The following is a 21,693-nucleotide window of genomic DNA, read 5'->3' as shown; positions in this document are numbered from 1 at the left end:
TGATCCCAGCACACAAGAGGCATAGGCAAGTGAATCTCTTGAGATTCCAGGCTACTCAGGGCTACCCAATGAGACCCTGTTTCAAAAAATAAGAAATCAGCTTTTCATAGTCAGCAGTAAAGCAAGACACACTAAAATGGAGGGAATTTATATCAGGTGCCAGGATGATTTCTATGAGCTTCAGGGCCATTTCCTACTCTGTTTTTCAAGACAGGGTTGCAAGCCTGGAACTCATTATGTAGCCCAGACTGGCTTCAGTCCCCTTGAGATGCTAAGCTCCCTTCACAGATGATCCCTATTGGACTCCACTCTGATACTTCAAACCTTTGAAGCAGATGACACACAGGAGAACTCAAAGACAAATATCCAAATGTGGATCTCAGTACATGGAGCTACTCAAGCAGGTTACATGCCATCTCCCCACAGTTTCACCTCCCGTGTCTGCAGTTACTGGGGCAACTCTCTTCCATCTTGGTGTTGGCTCCCTTTTTCCCAGTTTACAAATGTATAAACCTCAAAAAGACTTACTTAAGATTCTGGAACCAAGTTTTCTGACTCCACTACCCAAGATCCTTCTCACACCAGGTCACTTGGCTCCTTGAATTAAAAACTTTTCCACCTAGCCATGGTAGCACAGACCAGCCTAAAGTCTCAGCAGCTCAGAGACTAACACAGGAGATCACTAGGGGCCATGGTTAAAAGGCCAACCTACGCAACATCTCAAACAGAACTAAAAAAACCCTCCAAAATTCCCAGAACTCATGTTATAAATTGAAGAGACTGTTGACACAGATCCTACTCCCAATCCCAATACAGAGTTCTTATTATGTAGCCCTGGCTGGCCTCCTGTGTGTGGTAATCAAAGTCCTGAACCACCACCATACCTGGATGAGTCTCTCCTTTAATTATGATTGACTACAAACTGACAAGGAGTTAGATACAAAGTGAAAAAACAGCAGCTGCATATTGATGGCTGTGTCTCCTATTAGAATGCCCACCCCTCTATGGTTAAACAGCCTTGAAGCTGCAATTAGACTATTCCTGTGTTATCAGAAACTAAGGTAACAGGGCGCATTCTCACCTATGAACCTGAAAGGTCTGCATCCTAAAAAGATATATTTCAATTGCATTGTGATTTTAAAATCTCCAGCTTTTTGGAAAGAGAAAATCCAAAAAAGGAAACATTGGGGCTCTGGGGGGAGTCACTTTATTCCATGAACATTCTATCACCCCATATTCAGGAAAAATTTAAAATTCACAATATAGGACCCACTGGGAGGGCTGCAAGACACTTTAGGACAGCTTATTTCAATCTCTTTTTGGAAATGTTTGTACCACTTAACTTACACAAATTGAGCTCTTGAAATATCCAAAGAATTAAAACCGTGACTGCTAATATTATTTAAAGGATATTATTGTTTAATTTCAAATATTTTATTTTGGATTCTGGCTCTTATAGCCCAGGCTGGCCTAAAACTCTATGTAGCCAAGGATAACACTGAAACTTCTGATCCTGCCTCCATGTCCCCAGTACTGGAATTACAGATATGCACACCACTACATAAGCTTATGCAGTGTTGGAGATGAAACTTGAGGATTCCTACATGCTAGCCAGCCCTTCCTATTATATTATATACACAAATATTTTGGTTATTAGACTTTCCAACGGAAGCTGACATATTTTGTAAAATTTGCTTTTAATTTTGATAAACAGAGGTTTCCAGTAACTTCATAGCATCAATTTTATCTCTGGGAAAAACAAATATGTTAAAAGAATGTCTACTGAAGTCCAATTCATTTATTGCTGGTTATGCTAACCCAACTGCCAAGTTCAGGTAAAATACACTAATTAAGTATGCAACACTTAGTTATCAGTAGTATAATCAACAATTTACTCAACAAAGTGTGGGGAAGCCTTCCCTTCCCATCTTCAAGCTTGCTATCCAGAACTCAGCTCTTCCTGAAATCTATTCAAGCCTGACTTCCTATCTAAATCCAATTCCTGAATCCAATCTAAATTAATGCCCTCACAATCCTTCAGCACAGCGTCCAGTTTCTTCCCTAGAACCGACCATTCTCTGAGCCTTTGTATCCCCTCAGCATCCAAAACTCTGGGGGAGAATGGCTCCTTGACCAGGTCAGCTGAATCTCTGGAAGTATCCCTAGTGCCTAAAACTATGCACATCTGTGTTTAATGAACGAAGGAAAGAGAATCACCTCATAAGCTTTCCACTCCAGTTGGTTCTTTATATTTTTCCAATTCACCATTTTGGGACTAGGGATGTTACTCAATGGCAGGGCCGTCCCCAGCACCACAGTAAGAAGAAAAAACTAACACTTGCAACATTACATTTGCAAATTACTTTGAGGCTCGCAGAGTAGCTTGGACTCCATTTTCAGAGAATAGTCCCTCAAACAATGCTGAGGAGAAAGGCGCGGCTTGGCAAGAAGGCCTGGTGTCCCAATTTCATTGATTGAAATTGAGCCCGCGATGGGGACTCCGTCCAGAGTCGTGAGGAAAGCGCGAACCCCGAAGAGCTTCCGTGTGCCGACGAGCTCTTCCCTACAGGCCGCGCCATGGGTTCAAAAAGCATCATCTGCTTCCCAGCCCGAGACCCACCGAGCTCCTCAGAGGCTGGCCCGCCCGGCCTCACACCCCGCACTATCAGCCCCCGGGACCTCCCTCTCCCACCTGGGCCAACCAGCACAGCCCCGGGGGCGGCGCCGCAGGCCGTGGCCCTCCTATACAGGGGACGATTGGCCAGCCCGGCCGTCACTCAGGAGGTCGTGCCCTGCCCACGCCTCCCTCCCTCCCCTTCCACCCTCCTAGTCCGGAAAAACGGCGGTTGGGCCAGGGTGGCAGCCAACGGCAGGCGGGAGTGCTGGGGTGAGGAGCGGGGAACACAGGAAGAAGCGGGCAGGCCAGGCGCGCGCGGAGGGGAGCCTGGCCGGCCAGCGCCGCGGGGACAAGATGGCGGCGCTGGCGGAGGGCCAGGCGTGAGGCGGGGCCGCGGACATTCCCCCTCCGCCCCCGCGGCGCGCGGCCGGCCCGGTCAGGACAGCAGCTCGCCCGGCACGGCCGCGGGCGGGGAGGGGAGTGGAAGAGAGGGGAGGGGAGGGCGCGGCCCGGCCCACTATGCAAAGCGCCCGCCGCCGCCGCCGCCGCCACCGCCCCGTGGCAAAGGTAAAAGGCCGCGTTCAGCCTCCGCGGCCTCCATGGCGGCGCAGGCCTGCCCTCCGCCGCGCCGCGACTTGGCCCGACGGGCTTGCTCTTACCTCAGGGTTGGGTGCCACAACAACCGTGGAGCAGGTCCCGTGTCTGCGGCAGGCGCCCCCGGTACGGAGGGCAGGGCGCGGACCGGGCAGGCGCCGGAGGGCAGGAGCCCGGGGGCTCGGGCGCCTGGGACGCCGCGGCGGGCCGGTGCGGAGCGGGGCGGCGGGCCGGGCCCTGGCGCCGCCCGAGTCGCGGAGGGACCACGCTTTGTTATTGTTTTTGTCAGTGAAAGGTCAGAGTTCGTGACCCCGGTGCCGCTGCCGCCGCCGCCCGCGCGCTGGGAGGAGGAGGGCGAATGTTCCTCTTCCTCTTCCCGGCGCCAGCCTCACCGCGGCGGCGGGGGGCGGGCGAGCACGCGATTGGCTGAGCGCGCGCGCGCACCGGAACGCCGCCGCTGCCGCTGGAGCTGAGGCCCGTAGGCCTGGGCCGGGCAGGTGCGGCAGATCCCGTAGGCTCCGCTTGCAGACGGAAGAAACGGGCCCTTGCCTGGCACCACGCCTGGAATTTGCAAGTGAACGGTCTCCTGGAGTGCACTGAGCTCCCGGTACCGTAGTCTTCGGGATGGATGGTAGCTTTATATTTTAAAGCTCCGAGGATGTGTCTGCTTTGGGCCGGACCAGGCAAGCGAGCAGATGTCCCAGGCCCATTTTTAAAATAACTGCTCAACCTTGGAACCCGGACTTGTGTAGTCCCGTGCCCCTCCTTTCTCAATTTGAGTAAAGCAGCTTTGGCATGCACTGATTGCATTCTGAAAAGCCTCAAGCCCCATGATCTCACAACTTCTTGGTTCTACTTCTCCAGTTAGTTTTGATTGAGCTTGGGAAAGTGCCGTCGTTCCCTCTTGGTGCCTGCCTGCGGTATTCATCCACTCCCCTTGATCACAGTGCTGTATAGATTGGAAATATTCTACCATCTAATTATACACATACACCTTGCTCATTAGAAATAAATGCTTCAAGCTTTTTGTAATAGACATTTAGGCTTTCAGTAGGGTGACTTCAACTTTGCCCATAATCTTGATCGAATTTCTATTTGGTGGCAAGTACTTTAAACACAGTCCCCTCTCCTTCCTGTCACCCGGGAAAGTGGGGGAATCTATCTCTACCCTACAGACCCTGTAGCTGAAAGGGGCCTCCACAGGATCTGGTGTAATGGCAAAGTTTTCCTCATTTATAGGCTGTGTGACCCAGAGCGCTCAGTAACATGTCTCAGGTAGCCCATATATAAGTCCTTTGAATATAAAATCCTTGTAAATATGGAATGTTCTCATATACTTTTCCAAGAATTTAAGTTTGTAATATAAAGTAATAGAGTATAAAAGTTCATGTTATATGGGATTTTCGGAGGAACAGTACAATTCCACAAGGTTTAAAAATAAATCATTATGAACGCACTTATCTTGGATTATAGTTTTCTTCAGTTAATATTCTGGCTCTACAAATGAACCATTCTTTTTTTTTTTTTTGGGGGGGGGGTTCTTTTTTTCGGAGCTGGGGACCGAACCCGGGGCCTTGTGTTTCCTAGGCAAGCGCTCTACCACTGAGCTAAATCCCCAACCCCCAAATGAACCATTCTTAAGTTGGCACTTAGACTCAGGAACTGGAGCCCGTTTTAAGTAACCACAGTAAGCAAAACCAGAGCTCTTATCAAACTATTTTGAAGGTACTGGTTGGTGAAGTTAGCCCAGCTTTTGTTGGCCACATTTGCAGTAACCTTAAGCAGCTTTTCAGGCAAACTGTTTAAAATTGTAGCAACTTTTGTAAATAACACATGAGCGCGCCGGCACAGATACATTGTTAGCAGTAGCAGGTGTTTGCAAGCTGGGTTCAGGAAGGCTTTGTAACACTTTAATATATTTTAGAATTACACACAAAATGACACAATGTAAGGTGGATTTTAATATATGGGTTATATGCTTACCATTGGGATTCTCTTAGGGTACACATTTGGATTTGTAATACTTTTATTTAGAAACAAAGTTTCACTATGTAGTTCTGGCTGGCCTAGAATTTATGTTTAAAAAAACAAAAAGGTGTGGTACAGGTCTTTAATCCCAGTACTTGTGGGATAGAGGCAGGCAGATCTCTTAACTTCAAGGCCAAGCTGGTCTACATAGTTCCAGGACACCCAGGGCTATGTAGAGAGAGCTCACATAGATGCACCAGTCCTGCCCCATGAGTACCAGGACAAAAGGTCTGCACTACCGCTGCTTCATCTTCCCAATGCTTTTGACATTCATTACCAGCCTTTTGCAAGGCTTTCACTGTGATGTACTTCAGAACTGCCAGGTCAGTTTGTTCTGAACAATGAATGCCAGTCTACAGTATCTAATAGGGTTGGCAATAGCACTAATTTTGAGCACCACAGATGACATGTATCCCAGGCTTAGGTCAGTGATCTCATTGCCAAAATGTATGATAAGGTCAAGCAACATGGCCAAAGTTAGCCAGGCATGGTAGCCTACAACTTTGATCCCCTCACTCAGGAGGTAGAGGCAGGCAGATCTCTGTGAGTTCAAAGCCAACTCGCTCTACAAATTCCAGGACAACCAGAACTGCTACAAAGAGAACCACTGTCTGGAAAGAACAAACAAAATGGCCCAAGTTGGCTTCAAAACTCACTGCGTAAGTGAACTTCTGGTTATCCATCTCTGAAATACAGGAATGCACCACCATGTCCAGGTGGTGCTCGGGATGTGTCTTAGGGTCTCTTACTGGAGTGAAACACCAAATACCAAAAGCAACTTGAGAAGAAAAGGTTTTATTTTGCTTATACTTCTATATCACAGCTCCTCATCAGAGGTGGTAAACAGAACTGGTAGTAGGAGCTGATGCAAACCTGTGGAGGAGTGCTGCTTACTGGCTTATTCCTTACGACTTGCTAAGTCTGCTTTCTTACAGAACCCAGGGCCATCAGGAGCAGGAGTGGCACCATCCCAATGGGCTCTGCCCCCCCCCCATCATTCACTCATTAAGAAAGTGCCCCACAGCACAAAATTATGGAGGCATATTCTCAATTGAGGTCCCTTCTTTTCAGATGACTCTAGCTTGTATCAAGCTGTTATAAAAACTAGCCAGCACATGAAGTGGAAACTGCTGGGGTTTTTGTTGTTGTTGTTTTGGGGTTTTTTTTTTTTTTTGTTGTTTTGTTTTTTTGGAAAGTCAGTTATGTCAAATAATGTTTTGCTGGAGTACACAGATGAAGGGATGTTTTGCTAAAGCAGACACATGAAAATGTTTGCCAAAGCAGACTCAGATGAAAGAATGTTTTACTATAGCAGACTTGTGAAAGGATGAGTGATGAAGGAATATGAGTGTGACCCCACAGGATGGGAGCTCCAGTGTTTGGTTTGCTTTGCTCTGCCTCACTATTCTTTGATAACAACACTCATGTATCAGTTCACTTTACATTGTGTTGCTGAGCTCTGCTTGTGGTAATGCCATAGAGAGAAACTTGCCAAAGAACTTCTTATGAGGTTCCTGCAGCTTCTTGGCACTTCCTGTCTTAGTCAGGGTTCCTATTTCTGCACAAACATCATGAGCAAGAAGCAAGGTGGGGAGGAAAGGGTTTATTCAGCTTACACCTCCACGTTTCTGTTCATCACCAAAGGACGTCAGGACTGGAACTCAAGCAGGTCAGGAAGCAGGAGCTGATGCAGAGGCCATGGAGGGATGTTACTGGCTTGCTTCCCCTGGCTTGCTCAGCATGCTCTCTTATAGAACCCAGGCTACCAGCCCAGGGACTGCACCACCCACAATGGGCTGGGTCCTCCCCCCTTGATCACTAGTTGAGAAAATGCCTTACAGCTGTGCCTCATGGAGGCATTTCCTCACCTGAAGCTCCTCTCTCTATGATAACTTCAGCTTGTGTCAAGTTAACACATAAAACCACCCCACTTCCTCAGCCTTGGGCCAGTTGTTGAGCTTTGTGGTTTCTTCTGCATTGAACTGCCCTTGGTGGTTCATGTGTGGTGTCTACCAAGTGGACTGGACTGCAGCTGTTGGTGTTTGCTACTGGACTGAACTGCTGATATCCTGACAATGAAGACTGGACTTGCTCCCTAAGAACTATTTCTAAACAGCTCTACTTCTCCATGTCCCAATAATCTTTCTTTCCCACTACCTCTGGTGGGTAGTGGGCAAGAGGGAAGTTGAACTCTTATTAAAGTAGGTTGGAAAAATGTATGCCTACAGGCCCAAAATGGAATCCAGGGCTTCATGCATACTAGGCAAACACCCTGCCAAATGAGCTGCATCCTCACCCCAAAACAAAATTGTTTAACCTCTTGAATTGTAGTTTTAGAATACTGTTTTTTAAGTTCTAACCATTTCAGTAGATTGTTGTCACAGGAACTGGGGCTCTGAGAGTGATCTGTGAGACTGCACACCCTTGGATGGAGGTTATCTGAGAATCTGCCCACAGTGTGGGCCCTGGAGGGATAGATGTTCCTCTGACCCATTTCTCAGCTATGATGGTATAGTGTGAATGTAGAGGCTCTCCAACAGCAGTGTGTGACACCACCTCCAAGCTGCCCCATCTTTACCAAAGATCTCAATGAAACACAGTCCAGTGATACTCCTGAGCTGGGATGTGGCCTGGGTCTTCTGTCTCCCTGCACAGGGCTCTATGGGTGAGTGGCTGTCTGACTCAGAGGTCCCCTGCGTGAGTGGTCTTTCTTCATGGCACCTATATAATTTGTGCTCAGTGATTGATTCATCTGTAGCTTTAAGAGCAGGAAATGCACCTGGTGCTTCATCTTTGGGCCGAACATGGAATAAACACTACTACCATCCAATGTAATTTTACACCAACATCTAAATGAAAATTATGACTGAATGGATGTCAATTAAGTCACCACTAAGGAGCAGATATTGCTTTTCACATACTTTTGTGATAATATAGGCATCAGTTGCAGGCCACAGTTAAGCTGAGTGACAGGGAACTTACCTAGCAAGTAAAGGGTCCTAGGTTCTGTCTCCAGCATTGCAGGAAGAACATATTCCCCCTTTTCTGTATTTCCTTAATAATTACCTTTCAGAAGTTCGTAGGAATGTTGGGTTTTCTGAAATAGCTCATGCTTTATGACTATGTGGTAATCATTTCATCAGAGTTCTCTTCATGTTGTTTGTTTAATTACTACATGCTTTTGAAATAACCATGAAGAGCCTTTGGATGTCATTAGCTTATTGTTAAGAACGTGGAATTAGAGCAGTCTGTATAGTAGACTGCATGTTCCTAGTATGTTTACCCTGCTTCATTTTAAAACAGTCTTGTGAAGCAAATAAAACTGTCCTGTTTTTACAGCTGGGGAGGCCAAGGCCCAACAAAGGGAGGATGACTTCCCCAAACCACGTGTTGGCAAACAGAGCACACAATAATAGTTGTTTCTGCCCTTGAGGACTGAGAAAACTGTCCCCACCTTCATGTTTCTGTCAGAGTCAGCCTCTGTCAAGCTACTTGGGGAGATGACAACTTCAATTTGAATATCCTCCTTTCTTTCTTTTTTTTTTTTTTTTTTTTTGGTTCTTTTTTTCGGAGCTGGGGACCGAACCCAGGGCCTTGCGCTTCCTAGGCAAGCGCTCTACCACTGAGCTAAATCCCCAACCCAATATTCTCCTTTCATTAAGGAAACTGATGTCCCGAGGTGAACTGGTGGCTCTGGAATACAGGGATATTGGAAGTAGAGACCCCAGTGAACTGCCTTGACCTGAGCTTCCCAGGCCTTGGGGCGTGGAGTGGGGGGCAGGATTTCAAGTTGCATTTGGCTCAGATACCTTAAAACCACAGAGCTTGTTTTGGAAGAGGTACGAAGCTTGAGGTGCTAATGGGAAAATAGATAACATTTTCAGAAAGACTTACCTGCCCTTGGTCCCTAGTTCTCAAGTTGAGGGTAGTTGAGAAGTGTCTTTGCTCTCTTTAATGTTGGAACTCAAGAAGGGCTGAGGGTGGAGTGGAGTATCCCCTGGGAGTGGTACAGCTCCAGCAGTGGAGTTTTAGCAGAGCATGAGGCATCCCTGCTCCCAGTCGTACCTGTGTCCTTGTCCTCAGCCTCTTGACAGTTTTCCATAGGAAAAACATCTGCTGCTCAGTGGGAGTACAGTTGCTTGCCTGTGTCATAAGGGATGGGGATCTGCATCTCCTTACAGATCTTAGGCTAATCCTGTCTTTGGGCCCACCCTGGTCCTCCAATAGGCCTGTGCCTCAATTCCAAGCCTGTCTATGGGCAGCGTCCTGTGCATACACTGGCGATATTTCTCCCTTGCTAAGTCAGCTGCTGTGGTGTGACGTGCTCTTCCAGAAATGAGTTGTTTTCTGTGCTCCCCTCTTGTCGTCTCCTGGATTGTTTACTCCTTGTCTTTCCTCTCTGGGGAGGGAGCCCAGACATGTACATTTTCTGGCTCTTTCTATGCAGCACCCAAATGATATGGCCTAGAAACCAATAGTTGCCTTTCTAGCAAATTACAATCTGGACCTCTAGAATCAGAGTGTGATGGGGTCACCTGTGTCTGGCTGGTGCTGTCAGTGTGAACACCTCCATGTGGCCTCTGCATGCAGCCAGCTCCATCACACACAGTGGACCCAAGGGGTAAGTGTCACAAAAAACAAAGTGAAAGTTTTATTCCATAACATCTCCTCTGTTGGCTTCTCCCTGGGACCATCATCAAGGCCTTCCCAGTTTCAAGGGAGGGAATGGAATCTCACCACCCTGGGAGACAGCATTATAGTATTCAGGGTTCTCTAGGGACTCACAGAATGAACATATGTGTGGGATTTGGTAGAATGGCTTACAGGTCATGGTCTGAGTACTCCAACAATGGCTGTCTCCCAACAGAGAGGCAAAGACTGTAGTAGTTGCAGTCTATAAGACTGGATATTTCAGCAGGCCTAATCTGGTGCTGGCATGTGGGAGGATATTTGATCACACTGTGCACCCCAGGATTCTGCTATTTCCTGAAGATAGTGTTTCTAGTTGTACTATGGCTCAGACCTTAGCACACACCTTTAATCCCTCTGGAATACAGGCATGCCCTTAGTACTAACCTTTAATCCCAGCAATGAAGTTAAAGTTTGTAGAAGGAAGCACCAATGTTTAAAAGTGATGTCTAATTGTGTGGCAGACAGAGTAACAAATCAGAGAAAGATTTGACAGAATAGGAGATGCCCAACTCTCCGGAGAAGAGAGAGAGAAAGGAAGCTACTTAAGAGCAGTGCAGACAGAGAAAAAAGAGCAGTTTTTACTGAAGGAGTTTCACAGAGACAGACTGAAGAGAGAACAAGCTAGACACAGGTAAAGGCAGGATGAACCAGAGAATGAGAAGGAGCCAGGAGATTAGAATATATTACCACAGTTAATATGAGGCCGGATAGAGCCAATCAGAAGCTGAGATGGGTTAGATTAAATCAGTTTGCAGAGGAGTTTGAGCCAGAACGGTTGAATTGAACCAGCCAGCCAGAGAGCAGTAGGAACTATGGAGGGATGAGCTTATTCAGCAGCAAGTCTCAGAGGCTGACAATTAGGCCTAGGTTAGCAGACTGAGGCAGTGAGCCTCTGAGATGAGTTACATCAGTCGAATAAAAGATACCTTTACACTTGCATCCCAGAGGAGTCCTAGGAAGCTGCTGGTCTTCAGTCTGTGCTGGAGTCCTGGAGAAGTAGATTTTAATTCTATCTCAACAGCAGGACAGATGGACTTGTCAGAGAGTGAGGATAAATGGGCAAAAGGTAAAACCTTCCTTATTCCGTGTCTTTTTACGTGGACTGCTGCCAGAGGTGTGGCCTAGATTTAGGGTGGGTCTTCCCACCTCAAATGATCTAAGAGAGCCCCTCACATGCATGTCCAGCTGGTTGGGTTTTAGTTGATTCCAGCTGTAGTCAAGTTGCCAACCAAGATCAGCCACCACAGGCGCAGATCCAAGAGTGAAGAACACGTACGAAGGACCACGGTAAGCAGCTGTGACAGAACCAACCACATGTTTAGTTGACCTTTAAACAGAGGACTTGAATGGATTTTCCAAAATTTAGATCTTCTAAACCATCCTGAAGGTCCCCACAGTCTAGTGACTATAGGGTGACATCACCCTGACTGACCTGACTCCAGACAGCCTGAGTGTCATTTTGGGGACCTCCCTATACTCTGCTTATTCCAAACTACCCCAATTCCTGAGCTTGCTAGGAACTCATTGCTAGTCGCTCTCCTCATCCTACTGTCTTCCTGTAGGACCTCTCCAGTACCCTTTCCATGTGAGGTAACCCTTTGTTAGGTCCAGCCCCAGCTCCAGAGTTACCCGAAGATGCTCCTGGCTACCCCAGGCACAGTGCAGTTACCTGTTCCCGGGATGACTTCTCTGCTGCCCGTATCATGCTATGCCTGCTGGTACTTGCCAGTTCAGAATCACTGGAGAGAGGACCTAGGCATGACTGTGTTCTGAGTTCCCTGGATTCCTGTCAGCTTGGCATCCATAGAGCACTCACTCACTTTCGTCCAGCAGCCAGCTGGGAGCTCTAGCACTCATGAGCAAGGTTTATCATGCAGAGCCTGGTTCCCAGCTAACTAAACCTGGAACTGAATACCTGCATTTCTCAAGGTTCCACGTCTCAATGTTGGTTTTTCACATATCTGTGAATGTTCTCATTATGATGCAGGTATTAGGAAATGTGGCATTTATCAGCCTGTGTGTACTAGAGTTTCAATCAGCGAAGGCACTTTCCAGAATAACTGAGAATTAATGACCATTAGCTGAGGAGGGTGCCCCTGGGGGTAGAAAGTCACCTGGTTATCGTATTTCAGAGTCACCAACACTAGTGGCAACAGAGCCAGCCCCAAGCCTGTTTGCTGAGGTCACTTGTGCCCACACTACCTTGCAAAGAATGCAAAGGAGAAGAATTGGAAGCACCTTCGTGCATGGTAAACTGAGGCACTTGAAAGCTATATCTCAATTTAGAACTCCTGAGTTAGGGGAACCCAGGGCCTTATGTTGAACCACATCTCCGCTCCTTAAAAAAATGCATATATATATATATTTGTGAGGCCCAGTCTGACCTTCAATTTACGGCCCTCCTACCTCAGCCTCCCAAGAGCTTATGCACCTTTACAGCTGAATGAAAAAGTCTTTTTTAAAAAGATCATCCTTCCCACCCCTCATTAGGACGTAGAGAGTCTGTGTGTCTGTGAGGGATGGGCTGTAAAGGGACACAATAATAGCTCTGTATTTTTTTTTTTAAAAAGGAACACTTTTGTAGAGTGGGGTAACAGGATGATATTTAAAAGAAATTAGTGACATCATTTCAGTGAAAACCAATTGTCATTTTCACCAGGCTCCACAAAATAAAATCCAGGGCCACAGCAAGTGGTCATATAGCTTTATTTCTTAAAGAATGGTCTAGTTTTATGCCTATGAAAACTGGCATAATTACATGTTGGGATAATCAGGCCCTCCACCTCAGGGCATGGCCAATTACCATATAACAGTGCAGAAGTCATTTGTTTCGGATAGCTCGTTGCACAGCAGTGGCTCACACAGTACATCAGCACACATGCTGGGCATGAAGGCCTCAGACTAATTTACCCCCTGTGTCCTGCACATTTCTCTTTCCTAGGAGCAGTCCAAGGGTCACATGTCTCACCGCCTTTACTTTACCCCGGGACAGAATGAGCATCTACATGATGAGTTACATCTCCAGCCCCAAAATGTGATGTCCACAGTGCATGCGTATCAGTACATTTTACATCAATAGTTAGTAACTGGAGCTGTTGGTACAGGCCTGTAATCCTAGCTACCTGGAAGGCTGAGGCATGAGGGTCACAAGTTCAAGGCCAGAATGGACAGATAAGCAAGATCCTGCTTCAAAAAGCTTTTAGGGTGTGACTAGGGGACTGGAGAGATAGCTACTAACAGAACACTTACCTTAAGTGCACAAGGCCCTAGGTTCAATCCCTAACAACACTCACATGAATATATATGCATAGACGCACACACATGTATCTTACAAATTATACATAAAATTGAAACAAAAAGTCCATAGATTAGTTTTAAAGGACAGTGAAGACACATGACCATGCTCTTTTCTTTAGAGAAAGAATGAGCACATGCATACACATGTGCATGCATGTGTGTCACACATGTGTGTCAGGTATAAAAACATGGCACCCAGATGCAGTACCCTTGTTGACTTCTTCCTATGGATTTTACTCCATAGCAACTTCTGCCCTGCTCTTGTGGAGAGGCCACCTCTCCTTTCTCCAATGGTCCCCAGTAGTTATGTTCATCAAAGCAATCAGAACAGGGTGGTATGCTGGCATTCTGCTCTGGAGACAATACACCTTTTCTAGTCTGTTGGCGCTGAAGTCTGTACAAGGAACCTCCCGTGATCACCAGGGTATCATGTCAGTGGCCAGGAGTCCATAGGCAGTGTCTCCAGAATCGAGTCATGTGAAAGGAGACAACTCAGTAGCACCTTGGTGCTGCTGTGTCAGCTGCACTTAGACTAGCATGATGAGACAGGAGTCTGTGTTTTCTTTCAAGACAGGGTCTGGTGTGGCCTAGGCTAGTCTCAGGGTTGCTCTGCTGCTGAGGATGAATTACCATTCTTCCCGCCTCTGCCTTCTGAGTGCTGGGATCATATGCACGAGCCACTGCTCCATCCAGTTGGTGCTGTGCTGGGGACCAAACCTAGGGCTTCATGCATCCTAGACAAGCACTCTACTAACAGAGGTACATTCTGGGCCTGCAGGATGAATCCTGAAAAGTGCCTCACAGGTTTGTAAGATACAATCACCAGCTCTCCTGCCCTGAGGCCCTGAGGCATCACTTTCCAGCCCCCTTGGGTCTCACCTTTCTTCTGTGGATCTGAATGTACACTGCTGGCTAAGGTGCTGCCCCAGCAGACAGCGCTGCCAAAGCCTGAGCTAAGATTTCACTCAGGGCTCACAGGCAGCCTAGACACTGGCCTTTTTCCTCTTTCTGTTTTCCTTCTGTCCTACTCCTAGGCAGAACCTCTGAGGCACTTGGAAAAGCCAAATGTGTAAGCTGCACTCTGTATGGACATACGAGAGGGGAACACCAAGGGTTAGCCCTGTGTGTGCTACCAGAGGATGCCCAGGCCTGCCTAGGCCAAGCATGAGACTTCCACCTGAATCCTAAGGCAGTCCCCAGAAGCTTCCTGCCTTGCTTGTTCCTCTCAGGCAAACTTAACCTGTTGCAGATCTGTGGTTGCCTCCTCCACATCCAGAACACTGAGGTGTTCCCTGAACAAGTACACTCCCCTGCTTGGAACAGTGTAGCGAGTAGGCCTGTCTGTTCCTTTCCCAAACCAGACTCCTCAACGCTTAGCAAACCTTTGACTGCAGCCTTCAGACATCTTTTCACACAATTTCCTAAGGGCCTTAGAACATCAAGTAGATCAATTCATCTGAGAAATGAAATCATATTCATTTATTTATTTTGAATCAGTGAGAGAAATGTGCTAATTCCTGAAGTCCCTTTATTTAAAAAATCCTTATTTTTTATTTATGTGTGTGTGTGTGTGTGTGTGTGTGTGTGTGTGTGTGTGTGTGTATGTGTGTTAGTATGCACAAAATTAATGCAGATACCCAAGGAGTCTAAAACACATCAGACTCCTGGATCTGGAGTCAAAGGCAGTTGTGAGCTGCCTGGTGTAGTTGCGGGGAACTAAACTTATCTTCTTCAGGGCCACAGACGTTCTTAACCACTGAGACATCCCTCCAACCCCCGCTTAAGACCTCACATTTGAGTGATCATCCTAACATGTTAAGTACTGTATTCAGTACTTGTTACTAAACTAAAAATGTATGTTAAAACTTTTTTAAGCCAGGCATGGTGATATATGCCTGTAGTCCCAATTAAGTCAGGAAAACTACTTGAGCCTTTGTGTTCAAGACCAGTCTGGGCAATGTAATACGATTTTTTTTTTCTCCAAGACAGGGTTTCTCTGTGTAACAGTTCTGGCTGTTCTGGAACTTGCTTTGTAGACCAGGATGGCCTGGAATTCAGAGATGTGCTTGCCTAAGCGCTGGGATTAAAGGCATGTGCCACCATACCTGGCTGATAAGATTCTGTCTTAAAGAAAAGAAGAGCATTTTAAAAGTATATTTATTTTAGGTTTTAAATATCCAGATTTCTAACTTCAGTTGAGATCAATCTTAAATATATTACTAGAAAATAAATTTGTATTTATTTTGGCAACATATTGAATTGTGTTCATAGATTTTATGTGATAAAATGTAATTTAAGAAAAGGCCTTGGGGTTGGGGATTTAGCTCAGTGGTAGAGCACTCGCCTAGCAAGCGCAAGGCCCTGAGTTCAGTCCCCAGTTCCAAAAAAAAAAAAAAAAGAAAAAAAGAAAAGGCCTGCAGACTGATTCTCTGCAGCTGGATTTCTAGCAGTGTTAGTATGATTTATACTGTGGGCATCAGAAAGTTCCCCAGCCTTCACGGAAGGACTTAGGAAACAACCATGGCCCAGCTCGGCTTAGGGCAGGCAGATAGCAAATGTGAGATCCTAGGAAAATGACCTATTGGAAACCCTCAGACTCCTCATCTGCAAAGTTTGTGCACTAACAGCGTCTTGGGGAGCACCGAAAGCCATAGCAAAGTCAAGGCATTTGGAACTTCCAGTTGCTGAAGATCTCACAGACCTGTTACTGATGACTGACAGCTGTTTGTCTGGGAACTATCAAACCAACCACTACAAGACACGCAAGCAAACATCTTACAGAGGATCCAAATAACTGACCTCTACCTACTTTATCACAGATCATCCCCAAATCCATGGCACGGCATGACCCTTGCGTGCTACTAATCCTAGTGTTCTTCCTGAAAATGTGGTCCGCAGGATGAACACTGATGGTAACTCTCTAAGAACCATTTTCTCCCAGTCCTTCTTATACTGGTATTAGCTACTTTTCCATTCCTAAAACAAAATACCTGGGATATTAACTTACAAAGAAAAAAGGTTTAACTCACAGTTCTGGAGGAAGTTCTTATCTAAGTTGTTTTGGGTCTTCGGGGAAAGGACATTAGATGGCAATGACAGGAGTCCACAGAGAATAAAGTGCCCAGAGCCAGGAGTATGAGAGCAAGCTCCCCTCCAAGGACCTCCTACTTGACGCCACCTCCTAAAGGTTCAACATTCTGCACCAGTAGCAGCCCCCTGTAAACCATAAACATGTGGCTCTTTGACGACATTCACCCACCCGAGTCATCCCTGGGTCCATGCCACTCCTAGTAGTCCTTCCTCAGTGACTAGTCCAGGAGCTATGGGAGTACAGGGAGCTTGGAGCTTAATGGCTCTAAAAAGCTATCCTGGCCTTCCTTGGCAGCTATAGACAAAAATGCCTGTAGTCCCAGCCGCAGAGGCAGTCAGTGGTCAGTCTCTGGGAACCACCTCTGACACTGGACAGCAAGTCAGAAAACCCTGAAGAGCCTGCTTCCAGTCCTTTCGGATTTGCTATTGTCAAGCTAGTTTCCCACCTGCTTAAGCCAATGTGTGACTTGTACTGAGAGCAGCCATCTGAGCACACAGCTGCCCCTTCTGACGGTGAGAATGAATTTGAACGCCACAGAGTGCAGGCTGAATGAGCTAACAACATGTTAAATTACTGGTGAAAAGCTGTCCATTGCTGGCCCTACTTCACTTCAGAAAGTAACTTGGGTTGCAGGCCCAGTCTCAGGGGCCTCGGGTCCACACGAGGGCTTCTCTGCTTAGTGACATTTATGTGACCAGATCAGTGAGAAGCAGGATAAAGATGCAGGGTAGGCAGTCATGCCTTGACTGCTGGCCCTCACACCTACCTGTGTGGCCATGCTCCATATGAGCCAGGATCACCCTCCTCCCAGGCTTCCTCCTGGACCACACCAGGCTGAGTTTGTCTCTTGAGGTACATCACCACCACCAGAAAGACTCATCGTGTAACTCCTGGCATGTTAGAATTCTTGTAGGACTGGGCTACACCCCACCCAGCACTACTGTTCCCCAGGTGCTTTAATAGTAGGCATTCACTCCTTCCCGTTTCTTCAGACAAATAGTCTTAAACAACTTCGATGTGTAGGAATCCATGAAGGCACCGCCCTCCCCACCGTACCACCAAGCAAGGTCACCTGCTTTGAGAAAAGCCTCCATGGAGCAAGCAAGGCCATGCTTGAAGGTTCTTCAAGGCACAGGGAGAGGGATCTGATGGACAGGGTTGCCAGCCTCATTACCACCCACTGTCCTGTCACTGTCCTGGGAAAGAGGAAGTTCTTCCTGCAACTGTCCTTACCATGTCTGAGCAGAGCCTACAGACGGACTTTCATTAATGTTCAGTGTGTGTACCTATCTCCCTCCCCTGACCCCCTAGCTTGTGAAAGACTGCAGCCATCTTTCTATAACAGAAGAGAACATCAGGTTCCCAGCTGCTCTGGCAAGGGACGTGTTCTGGGTCTGTGTTCTTCACTTCCAGGGCTACAACACGGCCTTTGCTGAGGTATACATTGCAGGGCTGCTCTGTGCGAGCTGGGGAGCAGGGGCTTCTGTCAGAATTGTGTGGCATCAGAGCCGGTCATTTCTGCAGCATTTGGACCCAGGGGACAGGCATGCCCTCAGACCCGGTGAGGTGGCTTCATCCCCGGTGATTCTGGATAGACAGATAACATGGCTATGTGAAATGGGTTGAGCAGAGAGGAGGACACAGGGCCACTGTGGATGGTCAGAAAGAGATAAGCCTGAAACCAGTTCTCAGAGAACCATAGAAAGAAGAGGTGATAAAAGTCCAATCAGGCAGGGCCTAGCCAGTCACATAGGAGCTGGGGACTGCCTTGGTGACTCTGTGCATGTTTCATGGATGATCCAGGCATATTTATCAAGGTAAATTTTCCCACAGAAATGAAAAGCCCTACTTGAGTAGCAGATGGAGGATGTTAAAGGGTAAAAAACATAAAGCCAGGATATGGGTCAGCCTCAGAGTCCTGGCTTAACACATGTGAGGCCCTGGATTCTATAGCAAGCACTATATTTTTTTTAATTAAAAAAAAACAGAATAAAAGAACAGAGGTCCTTGGGTAACCTTGGGATGTACTGTCTGTCATACTTAAGAGCTGCAAAGTGACACTGGGCAATGGCACAAGGTGTGTCAGGGATGCTCCCACTCCCTGGACAGCAGCCCAAGTGCCCCAATGGCAGTGGCACTGGCTATACATATTGTGCTGTTCCTGTGCACACATGGGTACCCTTGCTAATGTGGAATGCACCAATTAGATCCATGGGAAGTTACTAAGTAGGTGTAATAGCTATTCCTGGTTGTCAACTTGACTACATCTGGAATGAACTACAATCCAGAATTGGAAGGCTCACTTTTGATCCTGATCTTGAGGCTGGGAGATAAAAGTTTCTGAATTGGACCTTGGCATGGAGATCTTGAGGCAAAGTGGCTATGAATCCCAGGAGACTAAGGCAAGGAGATCTCTGAGTTCAAGGTCAGCCTGGGACAAAACAAGTCCTAGATCCAGGCATGGGCCACACCTTTGCTGGAGACCTACACAAAGACATTGGAAGAAGGAAGATTCCTTTTTTCGCCTGCTTGCATTTACTTGCCAGCACATCTGTTGGAATCTACTGGCCTTGTGGGACTGAGCAACTTCTAGATCCTTGGACTTCCCATTCCCAGTTGTCCATTGTTGGGGAGTTGGACTACAGACTGTAAGTCATCGTAACAAATTCCCTTACTATATAGAGACTATTCATAAGTTCTGTGACTCTAGAGAACCCTGACTCTAGTACTGTAAGTAAAAATGACTGGAAATTCATGCACTTTTATTTCTGGAATTTTCCATTTAATATTTTCAGTCCACAGTTGACCTGCAATTGAAATCACAGAAAAAAACAATGAAGCCAAAGAAAGGGGACTACTCTTCTTGAGTCCAGCTCCACTCTGTAAAGGTTCATGGGCCCTGGTGTCCCGGCCCCATGTGAGTGACTCTAGGGGGAATCCATGCTGAAGTGAACAGGAACACTGTCCATCCAACTTGAATTATTACACACAGACTGCAAAAACATTAAGAACTGCAAACTAGAAAAAGAAATCCCTGAACATATTTAATGTAAGTAAGTCCTTGAGATGCTAGTTTTGTAGAAAAATCTTTTTTTGGAGGGGACTAGGCAGTAAGAGATTTCAGAAAATGATGGCATTTTTTTTTCTTCCAACTGCAGGATAGTGAGGAGGAATCCTGTTCCTCCTCCTGCATTTTGTAAAATCCATCCAGCATAAAGAACTGGCCAGCAGGAGATGACTCTGCCTCAGGTGCCCAGAGGGAGATGGTGCTGTCAGCCTCAGGTGCTCAGGTGTGCAAAGCATCTTCCAGCTTCAAGGTGGTTCAGCTTAGCATGCAAAGCGTCTTCCAGCTGCTCAGTGCCTCTACGCTGGCCAAGCCATCAGCACAGACCACTTTCTGATGACCCACCTTCTCTCTTTCTTCTTTACCTCTCTCAAAAAGTAAACATGGCATGGATGGTACAGCCAGAGGATATGTGTTACAGAGAGGCCAAACTCCCATCAACAGAGTGGTCAGTGTGTACAGTGTGGACACAGGAATGCACACAGAAACTTAAAGCAGATGCAATCTTCCATGTTTGAGGGATCTGTGATGACTTAGCGGGCAGTCCTGGTATGAGGATTCTTGGAGAGAGGAAGTCACTCTCTAGCAAAGCTTTGGCAGTACAAGTAGTAGGATCTTAGGAGGGGAAGACGATCCCCTCCCTCCTTAGGGTGACAATAAGGCTGCAGGAGTCACTTTCCACTGCAAGTGAATCCCTAGCCCCGTTTGCAGCTGCCTCCTGTCCATCCTTTGGAAGACACAGCCCTGGAGGCTACAACTCAGCCGGATGGTAAAGTGCTTAGATGCACAGCTGATACGTTCTGTCTGGTTCCCACATCACCTGAGGCACCATTTTGAGATTGCGGAAAAGTTGAAAGTGGTCCTATTCACCAGGAGTAAAACCAGAAAAAGCCAGTTTCTACTAAAAAGCCCATGTTGCTAAATGTCTTTTTCTCTTGGTTTCCATGTCTTCAAGGTACTAAATTTTAACTCACTTTTAGATAAGAGTACAGTCTGTGATTGGGGCTGGGGAACATGGAGGCAGAAAAGAGGTCTATAAATATCTTTTGGGGTTCCACCTTGAGGAGAGAGGTCAAGCCCCACACAGAACCCACACATGCATCCAGATAAGCTGAGATCAGGAGTAGCTTCTGGAAGGGTTCACGTGTTAATGTAGGAGTTTGTTGTGAGTCCATGTGCCTGGTGACTGCTATAACACACTGGCATCTTCCATGGCCTCCATCCACCTGTGAAACAGACAGCACTGGGTATCTATGTGACTGGACTAAATTCCTGCTAGCCTGAAGCCAAAGATTATATCTTTGTATCTATTTCCCAAACATGCTTCCCATGTTTAGAAAACAGCCTGGGACAGTGTGAAAGTTCACTGAGTCAGTGCCAGGCCATGTAAAAGAATCATGAGAGTCTAAGTCTCATGGCTGAGAACATGCAGGCCTGCAGCTGTGCTAGGACCCCCAGGGGCCTGCATAGAACAATGCAGGGCAAGCCTGCATTTCTCTGCAAGGCAGACAAGGAAATAGAAGGCTATCTGTTGCTGGTACCTCTGAGCAGAACTGCTGTCCTCTGCTTTGAAGCTGTAAAACAGGGTTTTCTTGTGATAAAGATGAAAAACAGGGCCCACTTCACTGCTGCCCTCCTCCTTTTCTGGGGCAATAGTAAAACCCAGCAGAGGGATGCTCTCCATGGCCACTTTGTCCTGCAGGGGACAGAAGGAAAACCTGGTGTTAACCCCCTCATCCCCGAGGCTCAGGGAACATCATAACAGATGTGGGAGAAAGAATCAAAGAGCTGAAGGATGGGAGGAGCTCTGTGAAGCACACTTCTAGATGTGACATGGCCCTTGTAATGAACTCACTGAAACTGTGGTTACATGGACAAAATCAAGCCAACAAGGTCAGGCAGCATCCAATAGGTGGGTGGTACACACGCACACACGCACACACACATACACACATACATATACAAACACATACATATATACACACATATATACACACACACATATACACACATATACACATATACTTACATATACACCTATACATATACTTATACAAACATATACACACCTACATATATATACACACACACCTGCACAGAAACACACACATGCATACACACAATACATATACACTCATATATACACATAATATACACACATACACATACATATACATATACACACATAAACATACATATACACACATATACATATACATATGCATATACATATGCACATACATATAGACACATATACATATAGATATACAAACACATACACACATACATATACATACACACACCTACAAA

At 46.6% G+C, this 21,693-nt stretch overlaps 2 protein-coding genes across 7 annotated transcripts in view; both read right to left on the bottom strand.

Annotated features, from left to right (window-relative positions):
• Nucleotides 1-3,413, bottom strand: part of Nr2c2 (nuclear receptor subfamily 2, group C, member 2) — a 56,593-nt gene extending 53,180 nt beyond the window's left edge. The window contains exon 1 of one of the 5 annotated variants that reach the window (XM_039108274.2): nt 3,277-3,413. The gene's annotated coding sequence lies outside the window, so the exon portion shown is untranslated. Of the gene's footprint in view, nt 1-2,217; nt 2,324-3,276 lie in introns of those variants that run through there. The other 4 variants (XM_039108276.2, XM_039108269.2, XM_039108266.2 and 1 more) reach the window with 4 other exon arrangements.
• Nucleotides 3,414-19,064: 15,651 nt separating this feature from the next.
• Nucleotides 19,065-21,693, bottom strand: part of Fgd5 (FYVE, RhoGEF and PH domain containing 5) — a 97,498-nt gene continuing 94,869 nt past the window's right edge. Inside the window, exons 20-21 of one of the 2 annotated variants that reach the window (NM_001108637.2) lie at nt 20,925-21,079; nt 19,065-20,609 (exon numbers count right to left, since the gene is read on the bottom strand). In NM_001108637.2, coding sequence (NP_001102107.2) covers nt 20,573-20,609; nt 20,925-21,079 — 192 coding nt within the window. In that variant the 3' untranslated portion in view covers nt 19,065-20,572. The remainder of the gene's footprint in view (nt 20,610-20,924; nt 21,080-21,693) is intronic. The other variant, XM_006236926.5, reaches the window with a different exon arrangement.

This window comes from Rattus norvegicus, chromosome 4 (assembly GCF_036323735.1).
Source record: "Rattus norvegicus strain BN/NHsdMcwi chromosome 4, GRCr8, whole genome shotgun sequence".
NCBI lineage: Eukaryota > Metazoa > Chordata > Mammalia > Rodentia > Muridae > Rattus > Rattus norvegicus.
Note: the sequence above shows the minus strand (reverse complement) of the source record. Positions and strands in the feature narration are given on the sequence as shown.